At 32.2% G+C, this 23,351-nt stretch overlaps 1 protein-coding gene and 1 long non-coding RNA gene across 4 annotated transcripts; one reads left to right on the top strand and one right to left on the bottom strand.

The window, feature by feature from the left end:
* Positions 1-890: 890 nt before the first annotated feature.
* Positions 891-23,081, bottom strand: LOC126903058 (SKI family transcriptional corepressor 2). 3 transcript variants are annotated; one of them, XM_050680999.1, is made up of 9 exons: positions 22,965-23,081; positions 18,047-18,166; positions 5,787-5,940; positions 4,701-5,384; positions 4,203-4,363; positions 3,376-3,518; positions 2,631-2,678; positions 2,396-2,526; positions 891-1,003 (listed from the first exon to the last, which is right to left on the bottom strand). In XM_050680999.1, the coding sequence occupies exons 1-8, from the start codon at positions 22,965-22,967 to the stop codon at positions 2,463-2,465; spliced, it is 1,377 nt and encodes a 458-aa protein (XP_050536956.1). In that variant the 5' UTR covers positions 22,968-23,081; the 3' UTR covers positions 891-1,003; positions 2,396-2,462. The 3 variants fall into 3 exon arrangements, with proteins under 3 accessions (XP_050536956.1, XP_050536957.1, XP_050536959.1); XM_050681000.1 differs by lacking the exons at positions 891-1,003; positions 2,396-2,526; positions 2,631-2,678; ... (2 more) ...; positions 4,701-5,384; positions 5,787-5,940 and adding an exon at positions 14,912-16,821; XM_050681002.1 differs by lacking the exons at positions 891-1,003; positions 2,396-2,526; positions 2,631-2,678; ... (2 more) ...; positions 4,701-5,384; positions 5,787-5,940 and adding an exon at positions 14,918-16,797.
* LOC126903080 (uncharacterized) lies at positions 20,060-23,081 on the top strand. The gene is made up of 3 exons (XR_007703413.1): positions 20,060-21,141; positions 22,271-22,420; positions 22,979-23,081. It is a non-coding gene; the product is annotated as an uncharacterized LOC126903080 (long non-coding RNA).
* Positions 23,082-23,351: the final 270 nt, after the last annotated feature.

The raw sequence follows: 23,351 nt of genomic DNA, 5'->3' as shown, positions 1-23,351 counted from the left end.
TAAATTTTATTTTTTATCATATTATGCATATTAAATTTTGTATTATTTAGCAAATTGTTAATTATAAATTACATTTATTTAAAGAAATATCTTTAATGTAACATTACGAGTTAGGCGTATATTATAAATCATAATTTATAACTTATTTTAATGTATAAAAATATTATAATATGGGGTATGATATGAACGTTGTATAACATTTTTCGAGTAATCATTTTTTTGTATATCCATAAAAACATGTTTGTTTTTAATTTATCAAGTTATTTATTTACCAATCATTATGATTTAATTAANTTAATGTATAAAAATATTATAATATGGGGTATGATATGAACGTTGGATAACATTTTTCGAATAATCATTTTTTTGTATATCCATAAAAACATGTTTGTTTTTAATTTATCAAGTTATTTATTTACCAATCATTATGATTTAATTAATTGTAAAATTTTTTTTTTCCTATCTTTATGAAATAAATTCTGAAAATTAATATACTCAGTTTGGTTAATAAGAGCTAATATATTATAATTTTATAATTTTTTTTAATCATTTCATTTTGTAGAAGATATTTTAAATAGCATAATTTATTTCATAATATTAAATAATTATGTTAAAATTATTTTTATACTTTAATAAAAACTAATAAGTTTTAATGCATATATGAATAATGAAACTTGCCCATTTCAAACATTTTCTTTTTGATAAAGTCATATTCAAAGTACCGATGTAGTCTGTACCACATCCAGCAATGTGACATTCTTAAATTACAAATGATATAAAATTAAAATGTATAAATTACAATTTTATATTAACTTGGTTGTTAGTAAATATAAAAATTTTGTTTACCTGTATTTCGACACTTTCTAATGAGACACTGTCTTTGAGTAACAGTCCCATTGGTATCTATAAAACAGTATGGTCCTTTAGGATCTTTGGTAGGGTTTCGACAGTAATTATTAGCTGCTACATAATTTCCGTCAATTAAAAGTTTTTCATCTACTTTCTATTTGACAATTAATATTATTAGTTAATATATTAAACTATTTTATATTATTTAATTTTTCAACAATCTGTTAAAACTAACTTATTTTAAAATGTCTATGAATAAAAGTTCGTAGATAATTTTGTGTAAGAAATCATAATTTTATTATAGGGAAATTTTATTGTTTATTAAAATAGAATAATTATAATTTTTATTTAATTTGAGTACTTTTTATTTAAGAGTTTTTTTTTCATAAAATTTATATAAAACAAATAATATTTAACATAGTAACAATTCAATTTATCAATCATTATGAGACGTAGAAATAATATTGCATTATAATAATTTTTTTTAAAATAAGAATTCTAGACGAAATTTTTTCTGTCTTATATTAACTACTTAGATCATTAAAATGTTCATTCTTCATGATATTTGTATCGAAAATCTACATAAATGTTTATGAAATGAGAAATTTCATCATGAGATTTTTGATAGTTAAGAAATGTTATAATTATAAACAGTTTTTCAAAAAATAATATTTTAATTTCCTTAGAAACAATGATTTGTTTATTGGTGAACATTAAACACAAGTAATTATCGCATTATTCGATAAACATTTTGCTTGGATTTTATTATTATTTTTATATAAATGTAAAAAAAGTTATTATGATGCAATTTTTTTTATATGTCTCATGAAAATTGATAAATTTCATTGTTACTATGTTAAATTTTATTTGTTTTATATAAATTTTATGAAAAAAAAAACTTAAAACCACTTCAAAATCAAAAGTACTCAAAACTAAATTGAAATTTAAATTTAGCAATAGAGAGAGTTTTGCGTTTGTCATATTTGAAAACTAAGCTTTTATTGATGCAAGTCTTGAAAATCTGAATTTTTATTTTCAGCAAGGGAAACAAAATTTAAGTCAACAAATCTAAGATGTTATGAAGATTGATTTGTCGTTGTTTGATAAAACATTAATTTTATTTTTTTTATGTTGTTATATATTCAATAATTTTCTGTTTGTTCAATTTTATTAGTTATTTGGTATTTGGTTCATTATGAAAAAAATTATAAAATTATTAGTTATCTCAGAATTCAAGATTATGTTTGTAAAATAAATAGTTAATTTAACTAAAATATTTGCATTATTAACTTATTAAATTTTAACGAAGAAATGTTTTTATATTTAAATTTTTTAGTATTCAAGCCATTATCCATATCTTTCTTTGTATAACTCACTAATTTAATCGTTTTATTTTTTGTTACTGAAAGATAGTTTTGACTTTGTTTACCATATTAAATATTTTCTTATTTAGTTTAGTGTCTATGTGAAAATAAGTGCATAGACTTATATCTCATTTATTTGGAGCATATCAATTTTATAATTATTATATGAATAATTGACTTACTTTGCGCAGCTCTGTTATGTTCCAAGGAAGGCATTGTTCCCCGTTTTCAGTAATCCATTGTGATCCGCTATATTGATAACCAGATAATGATATAGTACATTCTGGTAGTTCTGCTTGGGGTAAGGGATAATCTGCGAGAAATATCTTTTTAGTATTAATTAATAGCAATTTTATTGTAATTGGAAGAAAACTTATAATAATGATAAATGAATAACTTGAATTTTGCTATATTTACTCTCTGGTCCACTGCAATAAAGTGTCCAATGACCCACATTTTTGGTACCTATTCCAAACCAATGAAGAAATTGTATTTTAAAGTCAGTGATTTTTAATAAAGTGATCATTTTATTATTAATATTCAGTTTTTAAACTTGCAACGATTTGTCTATAATTCTATAAAATGTAAACAATTTTATATTGTTTGTGATAAATTATGTTCATAATATTTCTTCTGTGATTTTCATTATATTGTTATTACATGTTAAATAAGTTGATTAAAAAATCAATTAAAAACAATAATGTACTTATTTCATATAGATAAGTATTACAATTATTTTTTATCGCGTAAAAGTAATTATAGTACAACTCTAAAAAATAAAAAAATTGTAAAATAATTTGAAAAATGTTTTAAAAAAAGTACTTAAAATCAGTGTATCCAATTAAATTAATAAATATTTCACCAATATAAAATAATACATACAAGAGTATACGATTTCAAAAAAAATTAATTAAATTTTAAAGTTAAATATTATTTTTAACAGTGGTATAATTTATGAGTTAATTTATTTGAATTACAAATATATAATAATAAATAAAAAATAATTATTCATTAGATAAAATATAAACATTAATAGAGATAAAAAAGCTCTACTCGTAAAATGTTTTGATTGTACAGTAATTTTTAAATAAGCGATATTTAAAATACATATTTTCTTTGGTTATTCAATTTTTATGAATTTATTAACATAAATATATATTACGTGATAGAATAGTGGTGCCATTGCCAATATGAAACTAATTCCTCTTTGTCGAATAATTTATGAAAAATTTCAAACTCTCCATCTGTTGAATTTTCAAAGTATGAAATAATTATTTGATTCGTTGGTTGTCCTTCGATTACTATCTAAAATTAATCTATTATTATTTTGTTGAAATATCATAACCTTAAATTTATTATATGTATCTGGAGGCAAAGGCGAAGCTAGATAAAAATTTCTGAGGGTGCTAAAAAGAAATAGTTTTGACTTTGTTTACCATATTAAATATTTAGTTTGGGGCATCACCTCTACACTATCCACGTTAGCATAGACATGCACAATTAAAACGAAAATTTCAATCATTATNTATTTTTAGCATAGACATGCACAATTAAAACGAAAATTTCAATCATTATAAAATGAAATGCAATCATACAATAAAATAATTATTGTTATCTGCACATATAAATATATTTAGATGTCTATAATTATCCGGTAGAATACAACATTTTTTTTCAAAATTATTATTTTTACAACAATAAAATTTTGTTAAATAACATTATAAATACAACAATAAAATTTAAAATATAACAAAATTAATTGTATCAACAGTTGAATGACCAAACCAATATCTTTTTTTTTTGGAGGGGTGTGCTTAAATCCCTTTAACACACCTCTAGGCGCGACTATGTTAGGGGGATTAGTAATATAAGGGAATTTCTCTTATAATAAGAGTTTTAATATAATATGAAGCTCTTTGATTAAACGTCAGTTGTATTCATTGTATTCGGTTAAGTAAATAAGTACATTGAAATCAACTTTTTTCATACCTTTAATTTTGGTATATGTTTTGCAGGGGCCGTGTAGTAAGAAATGGTAGCGGATTGCACTGTACGAACGTAAAATAATAATTCTGAACCTGAAAATTCGTTTTTACTAAGTGGCCAAATTCTATAATTATCTTCATTAATTGTAATATGTTCTTCACAGTCTGTAAAAACATGTGTTCTTTATTATTTAAAAGTCTAACTGAACAATTATCATTTCATATAATAGCATAAAAACTTATTTTATTAATGTAGGAAAATATGAAATGTAATTTTAACACCGCCAAAATAAAAAAGTAACTCTTTAAAATGAAAAAAATATTTTATGGTTAATTAACTTAACTTTACATATAAAACAAACTAGTTAAAATTTAAGGTTAACGTTTTCTAAATATTCAAATCTAGTTTTGATTTTTTATTTTGTATCATTTGTGTTCATTTCGAAGAATACGTACTCAAGTGTTAATACAAAATGCTTTATTTGGATCCATGGAAAATTACCTGGCGTGCAATGCGGATACTGTATAATCGCTGCCGGTCCAGAAACGCTCAAATACCTTACGTCCAAAGGTATCGTCGCATCAGCATCCAATTCGGTATTAAAAACTTCTTTAGTGTGTCCTTCGGAAGTACTTGTGAGTACAACGAGTCCATTGTTCCAAGATAAATTCATTTGGGTGATGCCAGTTGCGGAAAATGCATCAGTTGGAATTATCACCTCAAACCCGGTTCCTTGTAAAAATTCTATCGAGGAGGACGGATATTTAACCAGAGCAATTCGTATGGCGCGATTTGATATATCTGCCGGATTCCAAGCTTTCAACGTAAAACGGAAGTAACCTTCATGGGCACCCGCCATTTTGGCAGTAGTATAATGTCCATGAACTGGTGAATCCTCCTTGGTTAAACCACTTAGATATGTGACACAATCTATTGAGTCGCAACTGATTACGTCGCAATAGTCGTTAATTATAGTTCCGTCGACCATAATATAGCACCAGGGTCCACCTGGATCTCCGGTTGGATTTCTACACCGATTACCAGCTGCTATTAGACTGCGATCGGGAAACGATGTTTTCCCAGGTATTTCATTTGGTGCATCGGTCCATTTTAAGCACGAGTAGCCAGTTTTAGTATTGTTTATCCTACCACCATACTCGACACCCGGTCCAGTCATTTTGCACTCTAAATACATTTTTTTTCAATGCTCTATTAGTTAAAATATATTGTTTTCAATGGTATGTATAATTAAACCCTTACAGACCCGGCTTTTCATTTTTAATTAAAATTACTTAAAATCAGTTTTTATTGGTGAATGACCCTAGGTTAAGTGTAAAACAGATTTTAAGAGAAATCTTATTTAAAAATTTTACTTAAGTTTTGTTGCTTACATCATTTAGCACCTTTTGATTTTCGAAGCATTTTTTTATATTTAAAACTACCATTACAAATGAAAAAAAAAGAAGACAATAATCATTGGAAGACAATAGCGTATCGACATTAAAAACCGAAATTACAAAAACTTTTTTCGTAAAAAAAAACGGCATGCTTAAAAAAAAAAGATAATATAATAAAAAATAATCAAACTTTTCGAAATGCACAATGGCACCGCACATGATTCTATTGGAATTTCTGGATCATAAGTGTAACACCAAAGATCTGATCTGGTTCCATTTGGGTTTCGACAGTAATTTTTCGCAAATGTTTTAGATTTATCCACAAATTCGTCGTCAGATTCAGTCTGTAAAAATACTTGAGGTTATATGTAATCACAAAATGTTATTGAAAACAAATTCAGGGAAAAATAAAATAGACTTATACCGAACTGATCCATAAAACTACAAATATTAATAAGGTGTATATCTCACTCCTATAGAATTCCAAAACCGACACAAGGTTTTAGATTTAGTTACGAAAACGTTTCCGCGGTACTCGACTCCGGTGTGAGACAATTTACACTTGCGTAAATTCGGTATATCGGCCAGAGTATTGTTTAAACAAAACAATACACCCAGAAAACTCGGAAGATACAAAGAATAAACGATTCTCTTTAATTTAAACATTCCTGTTTACACATCATATAATAGTTATTGTTATTTAATGATTGTTGACTAATTATGTATGCACGGTTGTTATGGAATGAATGAACAAAAGTTAGAAGCAAAAATTTGTAGCAGTCTGGTTTTCACCGAAAGCAAACACCATAATAATGCACAGTAATCTATTAATTGCTCGATTAACGTTGCGACCTCTTCGGGTATAAAACACTAAGCCGTCGAGGGGTCGGTCTATTGAGTTTCACCCTTCGTACATAACGCTCGCCCTAATATTGACGTTTGTTATAATATAATATGTTATTCGTAATCTCTATATTTGCTCGACGATAATAACAACAAATCAGTTTGTAAATAATTGGAGTATGGTCTATTAGAAATATAACTACGCACCCGTTGTATTTCAATGGAAACGGTATTTCTGTACTGATGATCGTACCTGTCCGGCAACAAAGAAGTTGCTAATAAATGGAAAACGTTTTTTTTTAAATCTCGACGGCAATGCGTTTTAAGGGGTTGTAGACACGGTCGTGACGAGCGATATCCCGTCGGAATTTACGGCGTGTAAAATAAGTGCACAGGAAAAAGTACGGGAAAATGCTCACGTGTGTCGGTATAAATAATAACCTTAATTTAACGGCTTACGGAGTAAAAAAACTTTCCGCCACGTACTCGTTATACGCGATAAACAACTACAATCAATTGAAAAGTTAGTATTTTTTAAGCGACGCACGAGGCAGGGACACCTCTGGGGAGGAGGCGCACGAGAACGGGCGCGCACGGCCGTTATTGTTCCCCCGGGTAACATCCACTGAGCCCTTCTCGCCCGTCTTGCGACGCTTATATTCGCTCGAACGTTTATTACGGATCCGGACCACGTCTGTTATTGGCCATCAGCGGAACAGTGTGCCGGTCGTACGTCTTGGCGGCAGCGGTAGCGACCCAATAACACGGCTGATCGAATGCGTATAGGGAACAGGGTGCGAAGAAATCACGGCTGACGGATCAGCGTACGTTCGTGATTGTCTGAACAAGTCTCGTAACATACGCGATGTTGTTTAAGTGAAAAAAAAAAAACAGAAAATTCTCGGCTTGAATAAACTCGGCCGTTGTTATCGGTTTCCGGGGTGGCCACCGCAACGCGCCCCGCAGATCGCGTCGTTGTAAAATAAAGGGTGCGAGTTTAATTTGAATTAATGTTACGTTGGCAAAGACAAGAGGGTCGTGCTGAAGGTAAACATTAAATAATTCGGTAATAATAGTAATGAAACGTTCCTGTATCTTGGACAAAAGTGTCCTTGGACGATATTGACCGTCGTACGGTAGTAATAATAAAAACAGACGTTTTGTGTTTGTATTGGCTTCACAATTCATGTGCGCGGCCATTACATGATTACCTTAAACACACAACCCAAACGATTCGGTCCACGGGTTATGTATTATTATAATATGTGTCTTTCTTGGTGTTTTTTATTAAAGTAAAGACACCACTTTGTTTAAAGAGGTTACGTCATGACGCGCGGCAAAGAAACATTACAATTATGGTTTTATCGACATTCGTCAGCGTAAAGCATCTAATAGTAGCTGTTACATTGTATTGTTTTAATAAAAAATGCATTTTTAATATTGCTTTCTATCGCCAACTTGTATTTCGAACTCGTCACCGAAATTAACAAAAACCGATGTGCTGAAAACCCATACGCCGTTTTGTCAGTCTTTAGTTGGCAAAATAAAATCATTTATCCATGTCGATTTTGTTAAAATTTTTCAGAATCAATCAGTCGAGTGCAGTCACCGCCGGCAGTTTTTTTTTTTCAAAAGCAGCACTTCCATAACGAAGTTAATTTCATTGTTACTTGATACGATTGCGCATAGTCGGCCGCGCCGAGCTCGTTAAATTCATTTTCGACCGCATAAACACAATCGAGTGTGTTGACGAAAAATAATGTTTTTTCATTACTCGTTCCTGTGTTTCATGTGAAACAATAATGTGTAAACCCCGACACCACGACATACGGCCCTCCTCGAGCGTTTTTGCTGGGGGTGCACAGGTGGTCGTGGTGACGGCATTTGTTGGCCACTGAAAAACAAGAGCGGCTTCCCTCGGCGTACTTTTGTCGCCCGCGGCACAATTGATTGCATTGTAATAAAATCGAAGATTAATTTTGAGAACCTCTCGTCGATGAATAACGCGATTCAAAAATAGCTAACGTTGAATTTGTTGTATTGCCTACTCGTTTAAAACAGTAACAGTTATTATGCCATTGAATATGGTATAATTTTTTTTCTTTTTTGTAATGGTCTGATCGTTATTTTGTTGGTGTATTTTATTTATGCACCGGTAAACAGAACGGAGTATATTGCCGTCGGTTAATTAAAAAACCAGACATTACGCGATTATCACGCACGTGTAGGTGATCGAAACGGCTTACGTTCATCGTGGCCGTTGGTGGCGTATCAACAAATACATTCGTTACAATCGTCGAACAGCACCGCGAGGGACTGAAGATGCACAGATTACAATGGTGCGCTCGCACTGTGCGTAAACGGTGACGACGTTCAGATGCATACGTTACGTTTGTATGTAATAACGCGATGAACATTGTATACGTTCATAAATACCCTTTTGTGTAATCGACTTGCCAAAACAATCAATTTAATCTGCCGGTCTGGCCATTGTTCGCTCTCTAGTAGGCGGTATTACCAAGGACGCGTACGGGTGTTTTCGGCAAAGGCCATTAATGCATAACAGTTAATGACTGCGCACAGGTTTTACATCATATTTACACGGACCTTTAACAACCTTTAACGAACAACACTCTGCCGATGTTCGCCGACACCTTTTCACGGCCTTCGCCGGCAACCTTGTACAACACATACTTACTGCTGTCGCCACCGTTCTCGTGTCAACTTCCAACCCGCCAAAGTCCCATAAAGTCCTATTGTCTTTTTCGACGCTATTCAGCAGTTCAACATAATTAAACCCCCACAAGCTTTTAACTAACACGGTGGCGCTACTCCACTCGTTTATAATCAATATGATTAACAGCAGCCGCGTATTGCTCAACGTTTCGATATTAAATTACACGGTACCGGTCGCTTTTGTAGGAAATAGATAATTTTACATCATCGAATCAGTGGATTGCCGCCGCAAATAGCCAATAAATATACTTGTACGGGTTGTACCTTTAAAATGACTTTTAAAATGTTAGATAAGTTTTTATTTAAATAAAAACGCTATTAAAACTTTCCGGCGAATTGACGTTTTGGGACCGATCACGACGAGTGGTAATCAACTCGTCTTAAATATAATTGCTTTTTTATTCTGTACCCTTTAGACGTTCCGCTTCCGTTTGACACAATTAAAATACGAACATCTGTGTGTCGGTGGAAAAATTCCCCGGAGACATGTCTACCCCGTCCGGCTTAACGGGGGTTTAAAAACGCAACCTTTGTGCTACTACCCGTTGATTTCCATCTCGAATTACCGACTAGTGGGTGTACTTTACACGTTTGTTGCGATTAATCTGCCGATGGCCTTTATGGCGATCGCAAAAATTGATTTGCTCGAATCCGCTGACGGCAGTGATTGCGGCGCGCAATTGGTCGGGGGGGGGGGGGAAGTGTTGAAAAGGTTTTCCGAGGAAAACGTCGTCGTCAACAACAAACGGGAATGTCGAGCGCAGTGAAAAGGTGTGTGCGATTTACAGAGAAATAAAATGTAATTTTTTCCTACAGTTTGTTATTTATTTTGTCGGACAAGGCAGTATGCGATTAACGCGCACCCTTAAATCCGTACTGGCAAGTGGAAATAATAAATAATATTTGGTTTTTTAGTTTTGCGGCCAGTAGTTGTGTTCGTAACGATACGAAATTGGTAATTTGGTCCCCGGGGTACCGTTGTCGGCTCTCGCTTATTTATCACATTATAATACAATGGCCGCAGCTCGTTACCATCGACCAGCGGCGAGGGGTTTACTGTTATCATCACGGCGATTTTTATTTCAAATGGACATGATATTTACGATTAAATGTCGACCCTCTTGCACGTGTCTATAAGTTCCAATTTAGAGTTAACTCTTTGACGGCTACATTAACAATCAAGAAATGTATTCTGGAAGTAAGAGCACACTGCACTACTAGTTGTTAATCGTTGTAAAACGAGTACAAAAAAGTAATGATCATACAAAAAATGCTCCGAGCACATTGTAAAAGACACATATTGTTCTGTTGTAGTCGTATGGAGAATGAAGTCGATGATCAAGAAGGGAACTAAAAATAAATATCGAATTTGAACCATTCGAATATGCAAAAAGTTTTTATTGAATTCCGTTGTTGTTGTTTTAGAATACACTCATGTGTAATAAATCGTTTATTTTTACCGTAAAATGTTGAATTTGCCATGGTAGTTATTCCATTGGAACATATTGAAAAGTTTTAAGTATGCGTGACGAATACACGAATTGCCAGATCGGTTTGTAAAGTCCTCCGGGACTTGGCTTCATAATAAAGGGGTTATTTATAAGTGTCGACTCTATTGGGTCCAATGAAACTATAATAAGGTGCACCTTGCACTAAATTTTATTAAATTTATCAAATCGAATCGTGTATAACTATAATACACGAGCAAAACACGAAACGATATCATCGTAAGAAATTCAATTTGATCAAAAAGTATAGAAATTTAAATAAATATATTTAAATATTTTTGGCGCGTCATAATGACACAATATTGTTTTTACTGAAACTATTGTAGTGAACACTAAGCTCATTTCAATTGGTTAGTACTAAACAGTATAAATAGTTAGAGTTGTGCAAACATTGTCTTCGTCGGGTCGACTTTTATGATTGTGTATTGACATAAGCTCGGCGGATAATTTATAGAAATGATCGTCAAAAAAATGATTTTAAATCTATTCATAACGACTTTATTCGTATTTAGAAGTATGGCCATAAATAAATTGTGATTTTGCGTTTACATTACCGTTTCATTGCGTGTTGGCCGCGACCTCAATTCGTTTGCAAGCTTTGCACATTGTCTTACCGTTTTATTTTATCTTTGGATGCGAGTATTTTTCTCTATATAAATATATATTCAATAATGGAATAATAATTATTATGATTTGTACACAATACAAAATCAGCAATTTTTCATTACACACACATACACAGAGCCACCGACAGTAAGTTTATAATCGGTTTATCGTCGACCGGAAGTCGATTCGTTGCTCTTCCCCGCAGATTGGTTGACTCGGACTAATATGTGTATATATTATCGTTTTATTTATTTAGTTTTTTCCGTTTTTTTGTATTTACGAAAATTGTGAAATTCAATTTCATGGCCCGGTGGATGTGAATTCAATTTTTTCTTCGAGTTAAATGAAAATTCCCTTCACTCTTCGCCATGCCGTCTGGTTTTACTCTGCGCCATCAAATCGGCAACAGGGTGATCGCTTGTTAATAAAAAAGTTAAAGCCAAATTGGTGTTTCCATGGCTACAGTTAGATTATCCGGTTTGCTCATTGACTAAAGAACTTAAGTCGCCTCCACCTACTCGCACAACCTTTCCACGTGTTCGGCAAAATCGCACTATTGCTGTCATTTTTTAGACATTTGTAATTACTATCTACCTTGCATGTCACCTCTCCTCATAAGCCCCATCAGCATGCATAGAGCCTGCGGAAACACCTCGAGTAAGAGATGGAAAGCGTGAAGTGTGGGCGGGCAGGGCGACAGAGTAAACCGCACGAGTGCTGTGCGTTTTTGAGTAAATTCAACGACCGACGACAAATAACAATGGCAAAGTACTCGGACGTCCCAAAAGACATTTCACGGTAGCTGAGCTAAGTACCTTTTCACCCCACCTGGTTTAGTTCACAATCAATTAAAAGTATTTAATTTCCTACCCTTTGTACAAAAACGCAATTTTTACTTATTTCTTACATTTTGAAGCATTTACATTTAATCATCTTAAGAGATTATTTTTCTTTGATTATACTGATTATTTGTTTAATTATTTTTTTCAAACTTAAAAATATTTATAAAGTTAAAATTAAATCACGATATTATGCAATTTGAATTGTTTTATCGACAATAATATTTTATATTTACTTTGTATTTTAGCATTCTTTTAAATTTTATTAAAATATCAAAAATTAATTATGATTATTTTATCTGTTAAAGGTGATTGTTCAAAATTTATTCTAAATTAATATAGGGCTCAGAATTTTTCAAAAATGAAAAACATTTATACAAACAATTCTACTTACTTTGGGAATAAGAAAAGGTCAAAAGTAAACTTTATATTGTAAATACTAAAACTTTTAAAATACTAGTTGAAAAACACATTATTTGAAAAATTAGTACCTTTGCAGCTTTTATTTTTATGAACGATGAAAAGTCATACTTTGTAATTTATTTTGTTACATAATTGACATTCAAATTGAATTTTTTGTGTTTTTAACTTTAATTTATTTTAACGATTTTTAATTTATTTGTTTTATTATGGAAATTATTCGTTATAGTAGTAGAAATTTAATTTATAATTTAGAGTAATAATGTATACCCACAATCAATATAATTACTTAAAATAAGTCTGATTGTTTCTTTCGTTGTTATTTTATAATTAATCAAATTGTTTTTTTTTTTATTTAACGAGTTTAAAATTCAATTAAAATAGAATATAAAAATTAATTATATATTTATGATAATGACATTTCCACTTGAATATTTTTACAAGCTTTCAACGTACATTCAGAGCCGTCATCGGGTATGATGAACTCTATTTAATAAAATAAATAAGTCATAGATCCCACGTTGGTTGGGTGTCAATAAAAAGTGTACTTTAAAATAATATTTATTGCCAATGAAAATAATGTAACCCTTCTAACAATACAACGTCATTGTTTCGGACGTCAAAGAGTCATTTTACATCTGGTTGAAAGCATATAAAAATTGATATTAATGCAGAGTTCAAACACACTCTTGATCAAATATCACAGTGATTGATTGAAGAATGTTTCCGAGTTGTTTTTTGGAACCTATTAAATAATCATATTTCAATAGAGTTTAAGTGTTATTGTTCTATTTAAATCAATGAAATTACTATTGGTTTGTAAGTAATTGGTTTTGATACATTTTCGTAGTAAACGTTAACTTTTCAACAAATTAATAACTTCATCAGTAATGTGACTTTTAACACAATGTTATTGGTATTTTTTCTGATTGAATCTTTGCATCTACTGAAATATCACGATTTTGTTTTTTATTTACTATATTTCTTCATTGACACGTGTACAATAATATCGTTAAATTTACCGTTGGCACTAACGTATTTGCATGTGAAAACTATTGGACGAGGTAAAAAAGTTAATGAAAAAGCTCGACGAAAGAACACGGCCAACGATTTCCATAAGGTGTTCATTTTGTTTGGAAGTCGACGAATTGTAAGTAAAGACACCACCTGCGCTAAATACAATTTCATCATTAATGGTGAACACAAAAGTAGGTATTGTTCAATTGTTACAGTTTGAATATTATATAAACGGTTCGTCCGAGCCGAGCACGGTAACAATAAACTCGTTCCACTGGTATTGTTACGTCGTAAGTATTTGTTGCAGTTTTATTGCGATGCGCGACCTTTGTAGATCTGGTAAATAATGATAATAAAATTCAATTTAAACGCTGCGGTTGGTGGCACGGCAGTGGGGGAGGGGTACGGCTGTGCAAACGCAAACGGCAGCGGAATCCGATGATGGGTTTTACCCAAGTCAGACTCATGAAATATTCACCTGCACCGCTGGCTCGATTAAACTTGCAAACGAATAATTACAATGGTCGTGCACAGCCAGTCTGTTCTGAATCGGACCTACGCGCTGAAACGCGAGTACCAGTCCGTCCGTTCGTCATTAATTATTACAACACAACGCGCGCCATACGACACGCCGACCTTTGTCTGTTTGCGACTTCTGTAGTACCCATCAATACCTTTCACGTTCATAATAAAACAACGGCGTTTTTACCGCAACAGTCCGTCGAACTTGCAACAGTAGTCGTCGGTCGTCATCACAATGCGATATCGACTTTATTACGGACTGTCCGCTGCGCTGTTAAATTCCTAACGGCCTGGCGTCTACGAACAGCGTTATTCTGAACGCGGTAATTCCGCCGCCGAGTATTCCCCGTCTGGGACCGTTTCCGATTCGCTTTGAAAACGACGTTTAAAAACGGTTCTGGCAAAATGTCAACCGTTGACCTTTGGCCCAGTCTCTGGGGAACCGTCTTTTAATTATACGACACGTCAGTCTCGGGTTTCTCTCGTACACTCGTCGGCGGGCGCTGCAGAGGTTAACTGTTTTCCCATTCGTTTAAATAACACAATGCCAGTGCGTACGCCTCGGCTCGTTTCCAGTCACACTAGACAATTATTTATATACGCAAAATATAGTACTCTCTTTTTTTTTTTTTTATCAGCCGTCTATTAATATTTATGATTTTTTACCCAAAGTCGTTATAAAAAGGGCATCGTCCGAACGTGTACATGTCTGGACACGACAATAGTTAATGATTTTAATTTAACAACTACGCTATATTATTATTTTTACGCAAAGCAATATGCCCTCGAATACCTGCCATAGAGTATAAAAAAAAAATCGTTTAAAGATGTAATAATTGTTTTGAACAAAATGAAAACTCCAAGTGTTTAATATGATTGCATTTATTTAAAGTTATTTTTTGCAAAATAAACGTGCGTCCTTTGCATATGACATCGAGTACAACTTTAAGGGTAATCAAATAGTTTTAAAACAAATGTTGTTATGACACAATATATTGTTTCGTTTACAGATGAAAATACAACTGAATAAATGATCTAACCCTAAAAAATTAATATAGTGTTTCATTTATAAGATACAATTTAGTAATAGATTTAAGTTTTGATACAAGTTTAGTTTTACAAGAAGTTTTAATACAATTTATTGACTAGACCATAGCGTAAAATCTATTTTTTTTTCTTTTAAATTTGAATTAAGATAAAATACTTTGTAAATAATAATAATGTATATCTGTTCGGTCGAAATAATAATCTGTTATGTAACAATATAAAAATTGAAGTGTTTTAGGGTATTAAACAATTAGATACACGTGTAATGGTTCACACGCGTTTCACTAGACAGCTATCGAGTCTGATAATATTGCAATTTTCTTCACTATTAAGTATTTATCTGGTTTTTTTTTAAACAGCACACGGCTCTTACAATAGAAAATCATATCATTAACAATTACAATCGTGTAAAATCAATAAATGAAATACAATAAAATAGTTATCTAAATATACTCTACACAACCACATCTGGCGAGAGACCTTAATGTATTTTTCAGATGTTAACAACAACAAATAACACGGTTATCACGATAAAGTTCAGCTTACCACCGAACTAACCCGAATCTGACCGACGACTACTTTATGAATTCTGTTCTTCGGGGCACGTCTCGATGTCGATCTCGTCGTCGTCTTCGTCGTCCACGCCACGGCCACCTTCGTCGTCGTCGGCCATTGTAACAGAACGAACGGGCCGAAATGCCGACGAGTAATCGACTGCTGAGCTGCGCCCGATCAACGCGCTGTGCGCGTCCAAGTCCAACTTCGGAAGCCAACAGGGTAGTCCGCCGCCGGCCGAGTAAGCAGCTGCAGCTGCTGCAGCCACTGCAAATGGATTGGCCCGCTGCTGCCACACGTAGTCGACCATGGCTTGATGCAGCGGCATGGACGGCACCGGCACTGGCGGTTGTAGCGAAACGGGTATCGGCTGTTTTTTTACGTCGCGCTCGCGCTGATGAGCCGGCGACGTAACTGTGGTAACTGGCTGTACAGGTGGTGGAGATGACGGACGTGTCGGTTGCGACAATCCTGCCGGCTGTGGCGAATGTCTGGACACTGCGCGTTTTCGCGTACCGCCATTGAACATGGCTTTCACGTCTTCCCAGGCGTGTACCACGTGATCCGGAGGGTCGTCGCTTAGCTTCATGTGTCTGCGCCAAGAGTTAAAGTTGGCGGCGTCCGGTTGTACGTAACGAGCACTGGCCCCTGTCCGATGCGAATGAAATATGAATTTGTTAGGCGAAAAGAATAGACCGCATACCGAACACCTTATACATTTCGCTCGGGATGAGTTATAACGGGATGGCAAAAACGATCCACGACATCCCCAGGCGCATTCGTGGTGTACGGCAAACGCAAAGTCGTCCGGCAGTCGAGGAGGCGTATTGTCTCCTAGAAATGAATTGCACAGGCGTTCCGCTTCTCTTCGGGTTATCATGCCACATCGGCGTGACGACACTGGCATGGCACCAGCACGGCGTAGCATTTCCAGCTGAACGGGAGTGCATTGTACGCAAGTGATTCCCAACGCAACCCGACGATTGTGAATCTCATTGTAACTAAACCTATGCAGAAGAGTATTGCTGATCTGAGCTAAACACAAACGTTCTTGATTGTCCATTTGAAGGGAAACGATCGGAACGCCATACAGAATAACAGTACCCACCTGGTTGGACAAACAAAACAATACCTACTTAAACGTTTCATTACTGTTCAATTCAACTATTAAGTTCACAAAATATTTTACTCGTTACATGTCTTTAGATGTTATTTATTTTTGCTACACGAAGTTACACTATATTGTTAAAAATTAAATATTTATAATATCTAAATTTATTGACTGAACACAAAATATATATATATATATATCATTTAGTTTTTGTTTGACATATTTTTAATTTAATCAATTCAAAATAATTTATGTTTGATTTTTCAGATAGATACTGTAAACATTTCGTAAACTATAATGTTTTGGACTAAGAATATTTATTGATATGATGTTTTCTTCGAATTAGTTGAAAAATATTTTTCAAAATTTGCACAAGGCTCAATTATACTCTAATTGAGTGTTGTTAATACATGCATATAGTTAGTAAAAAACGTGAAAGTTTATTTAGAAATAATTTTTTTTGGGGTATTGATTGTAAAAGATTCATTGAAATTACTTTCGCTGTGTATTGCTGTCTAAAGTCAATTCAACCAGCAGAACTGGATTTGACTGAGTGCTATAAAAGCACACGACTTGAGGTTCAACATTTTTGGAAGATCCCCTGGACGTATTTACGAAAAAAAAAGTTAAGTCGCTTTTACTTTTGACAGAGAATTCCTTGAAAATAAATAATCGAACTTCATAAAATAATTGTTGTTTTTTATTTTTATAAAACGAGGCTATAAGTTAAAATTTCACAGTGGAATGATATTGAGGCATATGGTGAACATAATAAAATTATAACAAATATTAGATTGCGTATGTTAATATTTATTTTAAAATAATAATCATAAGGGTCAGATGAATAGTGATTGGCACGACTAAAATAAAATCTCCTCGGGTTAAGAAGTATCCTCTTCGGCGGAGGCCAAAATGATTTTTAATTGGCTGTAAAGTATACGAAAAATTTTTGGGGTTACTGGCATATTTCCCTCATCTTAAATACTATTTAAATTCAATCATAAATAAATTTTATTTTTTTTTTTGGTGAGAAACAAATTCTTAGACTGTGAATTAAGATCCTCCAGTTTAGTACCGATACCTATAATTTAGGGAATTGGATTTTAAGATTTGCAGAGTTCATTTTTTTATCTAGCATTCAAAGAAAAATTTGTGCCGATCCCTCAAATATTAAAATTCAGTTTAGTCAACCAATTATAATTATTATGAATGTATACAAAAAATGAATTAAATTGATATTACTTACTTTATTTGGCTTTGAATTATTGGTTACAGGAATAAGAGCCCTGGATGGCTCAGTTGGTTTGTCATCCCTATGATGACCAATCATCTGAAATCTTTGATCCATTTTCACCAGTGTCATTTTCTGCAAGGAAAACCAGAATCTTATTATATAAAAACGACGATCTTTTGATTTTTAACTTGAAAATCATATTTTAATGGACATCGAACAATTATACATAAACAGATTTAATAGATTTATATTTTATGTCAATCTTGTTATGTAAAATCATAGATAAAGATAAACCGAAATAATAAACAAGAAGACAAATATTTATTTTGTGTTAAAATATTTCTTCTACTCTCTCATAAGCTCAATTTATTTCGGTTAATTGAAGAGATAAATATATCACTTTAATAAACTAAAAGAACTTTCAATAACATGCAAAACTTAATATACTACATTGGATTCTTCGTTTTTGTGAATAGATCAACAAACTCTGACTGATATCTATTTATTCGGTTTAATGGCCTTTTTTTTGCGTTGATATTTTCCTTTAAACCACTTTTCATTGAAACGAACGTCACGACACGATAATTTTAAGTTGTTTTCAATTTTTATATTCTACCAAATCCTATCGAGGGCGAATTTGTAATTTAAAAATATTGGGAGAACAGAATCCAGTAAACAGAATTGACACTATGATCAATTGGCTGACTATTGTGGAGGTTACCTGCTGAGAGAACAGTTGTGCGTAACGCAAAACTGTGCGGTGTGTAATCCGTCGTTTCTTTACGTTGGTAAATGAATGTGATTAAAATTGATACTAACTGCGACTTAAGCGCGTAGAAATACATTTTGAACTACAATGAACTAAGCGTTCATTGCGTTGATGGCATACGGTGGTAAAAGCGAAATTAATTAAACGAGAGCCGATCGTGAAAGGGAATCCGGCTGCTCGTCAAGGCGGCTGAGATAGGAAAGAACGTGTCTGGTTGAAGTGGATGCGCCGAGGGACGAACAACACAATTACAACCGGCTGGCGATGGTGGGGTTAATCTGACCCCGGACGGGTGAGGGGGTGCTGAAAGAACGCAGAGGTTGTAATCCGTCGATAATTACTTGTTAAATTTTGCCAAAAGAGAGCGAAAGGTTTTTCGAATGTCTAACGAAGTGATGCATGACTACACGGTGGCGGGTGTGCTTTAAATCTTTTCTTAAACGTCTCTGCGTAGTGTACAACGTTATTGCCGAATGAGAACTAATTAAAAATACTAAAATTAAAATTATGCTCGGGCAGGGTCGTAGATTTAGTGAATAATTCAAATAGTTTTTCTCTCGGCAAATCTTGGTTATTGTATACTAGTTCGCATGAATGGTAAAATTAATCATTATAATTAGTTTAACGATTTAATAGCTAGTACAATTTGCGTAATCATGTCGACAAAGTTATTTACGAGGTATTATTAGAAATAAGTTTTAGACTGGCAACAATCATATATTAGTTATTAATTTAAGAATATAGAAACTTCAAGATAATGATGAGCTTTTAATCGATTATTGTTTTGTTTAATTTTGTTAGTCGTTTTGCATTTAATTAACGTGTAAGATTAATTTTTTTCGCTTTTGGCCATTACATTTTTTAAGAATTGTATTTTTAAACACCGGTTAATTATGATACGACGTAAGTCCACTAGATTTCGATTTTCTACAGAGACGTAGTAATAGAATATTTAAAAGAAAGCTGATTACAAAACTCCATCCCATTTTTTGAATACTCGCCTAATTTGATTACATGTAACATATTGTGTAGCTAAGTGTTTGAATCTTCACACCCCCTAACCTATGCTCTGATTTTCGAAAATAGACACAAACGAAAACATGAATCATCTTATAACAACAACATGTTTAGAACAAATTTGTGAAAAATATTTACAGTGTAAATGTTAAATGTTTATAGGAAAAAAATCGAGAATTGTTAAAATATTTTTATCTGCGCATATTTGCTGTCATTTTTCTCTCGTTCTCAGACAAATACATTTATAATTTTCAACTTGATTTATTATTATCGAAACTTAATTTTGACATTAAAACTGCACTACTATCGCAACAATCCATCGCGTTGAAGTCAGCAAAAACAAATGTCGTCTATTAGATAGTTTATGTATTCAACAGCAACTACAGCTTTGCTCGAACATACGACCAAAGTCTTTAACGCATAAATTATATATTGTCTATAAACAATGGTATACTGTTCGTTATACTTGTATGGTTACAATGAGAATTGTTAATCTATCAAGGAAACCGAGGCGGAGGATGATGTAATTTTACGGATGATGAAAATCTAATCGTGTTTCTATCGTAGTAATATTAACTGTATGCTGAATTGTGTTATGTATTGCGATTCTTATTAAAACATAATTGTTGTACATTATTGTATGGGGTACAACAATAATTACGGCAGTCGGCGGTGGTGCGTAATGTGATTGAACTCCCCTTCTTTTGGGGTAAGCCGCCATTGCCGCGCACAACAGGTACCGCCGCAGAAGAGACGACCTCGTTGGTAAATTGATTTGCGGCATTCAATTATTATTAAAATTACCAAATCGTCAGCCAAACTTTGACGAGCTCGTTGAAAAGTAATGTACTTATAGACACAGCACAGCGATAATAATTCCAACATTGTTATTATTATTATAAGTCGATGCGGAGTTGGTCGAAAACGGTTTTAAATTAATTTTCAGATTTAACGACAAAAAGCCAACAACAATAATACAATTTAAATAACATCATCGGGAAATTTAATGCGCTTTCGAAACTAAATAGAAATCAGTTTCATTCGGCAATCTTAAATATTAATAATGCATTGGATTTTACTTATGAAAATTCAATATGACTGTTCAGATTTTATGGCTCTGGTGAATCAATCCTCTCGATAGCAGCAAACACAAAATACATTTTAAATCTATTCATAAAATTAAAGTAACGCGGTACTTTAATTTGAAAAAGTAACGATCGGCTTCAGTCATGTGATACGTTTCTGTGTAAATATTTTCATTCTTTGCTAGGAAAAAATGCATTATTTACATGAATGACTGAGACACCTAAATTACATAAAGGTAATTATAGTGACAATGTGTATAGATAATGAAAATGATTCGATATTCGTGATTTTTTGTCATAAAATATTTAAACGTCGCCTTTTGCATGAAATATTTTGCCATCCCAGTAATTATACTCAATGAACCTCAGTCGTATGTATACATAATGTGAGTGTGGTGGCCAATGTGTTCTTGTTCACACGGAATAGTTAAAACTCTCAACGCCGCAATAAGCATTGCAACTAAAAAATACTAAAATTACTGTTTTACCCTTGCCTGTTATTTAATAAACAATCAGAAAAAAAAGGATTTATAATAATCGTTTATGTACAAAAAAAAAGTAATAATATCATAACGCCATGTTATTTGTTATCTGACTACTAAAGTTATATGTTGTTCATCATGATAAGCAACATAATCACACCATAATAATAAATTAAGTATAAGCCCATGGTAATTGATTAATTAATAATTAAACGAGTAAAATAACAAATAGTCTTTATAAAGAAAATAATTCATCTTTTTGTATAAAATAATTTTGATTGTGCAATTTTCGCCTTAAACATATACTATTTAGAATGTTTCTCTACGCTAAAATACTGAGTGATTCATTAACAATAAATATTAGAGCTAAATATAATTTTATTTTTTCAACAATAATGGTTCTTTTTGAGCTACTAAAATGAAAAATTTATTGTCTACTACCATCTATTATAACCTAAACTCGTAGCAGCTTTAGATTTTCAAATGGCAACTCCAAAATTTTATTTTTATTAGATTCATAATGAATTACAGCTGTTTAAAGTTTAGGGGCGATCAGAAAAAAACGCACTAATTTTTAAAAGACAGCAGCTTTTTTTTTACTGTTTTGTCCTATTTTTATGAACCGATAGCGTTTAAACAACATTATAGTTTTAGTATTTTTAATCAAATTTAACAAAATGAATTATTACAATAAATTTATATAATCTATTAAGTAAATTAATTGTTAAGAAAGTCGATTTTTTATGAAATTTCACAGGTTTTCATTTTGTTTTAAACACTCCGTAAAAATAAAAAGCTGTACATAAATACCAATATTTGTAAAATAACTGAACAGAAATTTTTGGCTTATAATTTAACATAATTAGTTTTGTTCTTTTTTTAGATTTATGAAAAGTCTAACATAGATTTTATCTTGAGAAGGAAATAGTCAATATTGTTATGACTGGATAAAAAAAGTATTATCAAACGACCAAAAAACTTGAAACATATTGGTTTGGTGCATTTATTTAAGTATATGAGAATTATTTATAAGGTATAAATTTAATGAACTTTATGTTATCTAGTCAACAGCTAATTTGATATGACTTATTTATATAGCATTCAAAAATTACAGAAAAAATGTATTTATTTACAGTAAATGAGTAATGCATTCTTTGTGATTAGACAATCTTTTAACAAAATAAATGAATTAAAGAAATTGTACAGAATATTTTTAGCAGATAGCGGACATTTTAAAATAATCACTATGATCTTTAAGTATTTTAAAAGAATATTATTTTACTTCTTAGAATTTCATTTATCTTTTTTTCCAAAATATCACTTTGATTCCTTTAACTCTTACTATTCGTTTGGTACAAACATTTTTCTTCTATTGATAAAAAAATATTTTATATTTTTCTGTAAAATTATTATATATTTCTATAAATATTTATGATTTCACTATAGTTATTGCGAAAACTGAGCTAAAATGAAACTATATTTTCGTTGTATATTAATTTTTTTATTTATTATTCTTAATAAATATTAATATTCATTTCTACCTTAATAATTATAAACCTATTATTTTAAGTACTTACCATTTGTTTTCCAGTTTGAAGTAAGTAAAGTTAAGTACAGTTGAATTTTGTTTCGGCACTGTCAGCGTTCTGCGATTGCATCGACCAAAGTCTCCAAATGCACACGATAAACGAAATGTCACCCTTTGTGAAGCCAAAGCTCAGGCGAGATTGTGTATGCTTTTTCGGGGGTGTGTCTTATATTTGATGAAACCAATGAGTGTTTTTCGCCCTCCTTTTAATCCTTTGCGTTTGCGTATATTTCAACTAGCGGGTGGACCTTTGATACTACTAAAGGGAATCCTTTCAAAAAATTCAAACTTGAGAACAACCCTCCTTCTGTCGGAGCAGTTTTTACATTTCATACATGTTAGATCATGTCTTAATTAAGAAATTGATAAATATACA

Source organism: Daktulosphaira vitifoliae, unplaced genomic scaffold (assembly GCF_025091365.1).
Source record: "Daktulosphaira vitifoliae isolate Bord-2020 unplaced genomic scaffold, ASM2509136v1 Scaffold_3, whole genome shotgun sequence".
In the NCBI taxonomy this organism is placed as follows: Eukaryota; Metazoa; Arthropoda; class Insecta; order Hemiptera; family Phylloxeridae; genus Daktulosphaira; species Daktulosphaira vitifoliae.
The sequence above is the reverse complement of the archived record's forward strand: the minus strand, read 5'-3'. Positions and strand labels throughout refer to the sequence as shown.

Coding starts and splice junctions, on each gene's coding strand:
- LOC126903058 (XM_050680999.1), bottom strand. Junction 2,679..3,375: donor TGGCACCACTATTCTATCAC/GTAATATATATT, acceptor GGTTTGGAATAG/GTACCAAAAATGTGGGTCAT. Junction 2,527..2,630: donor TTATTGCAGTGGACCAGAGA/GTAAATATAGCA, acceptor TATTTCTCGCAG/ATTATCCCTTACCCCAAGCA.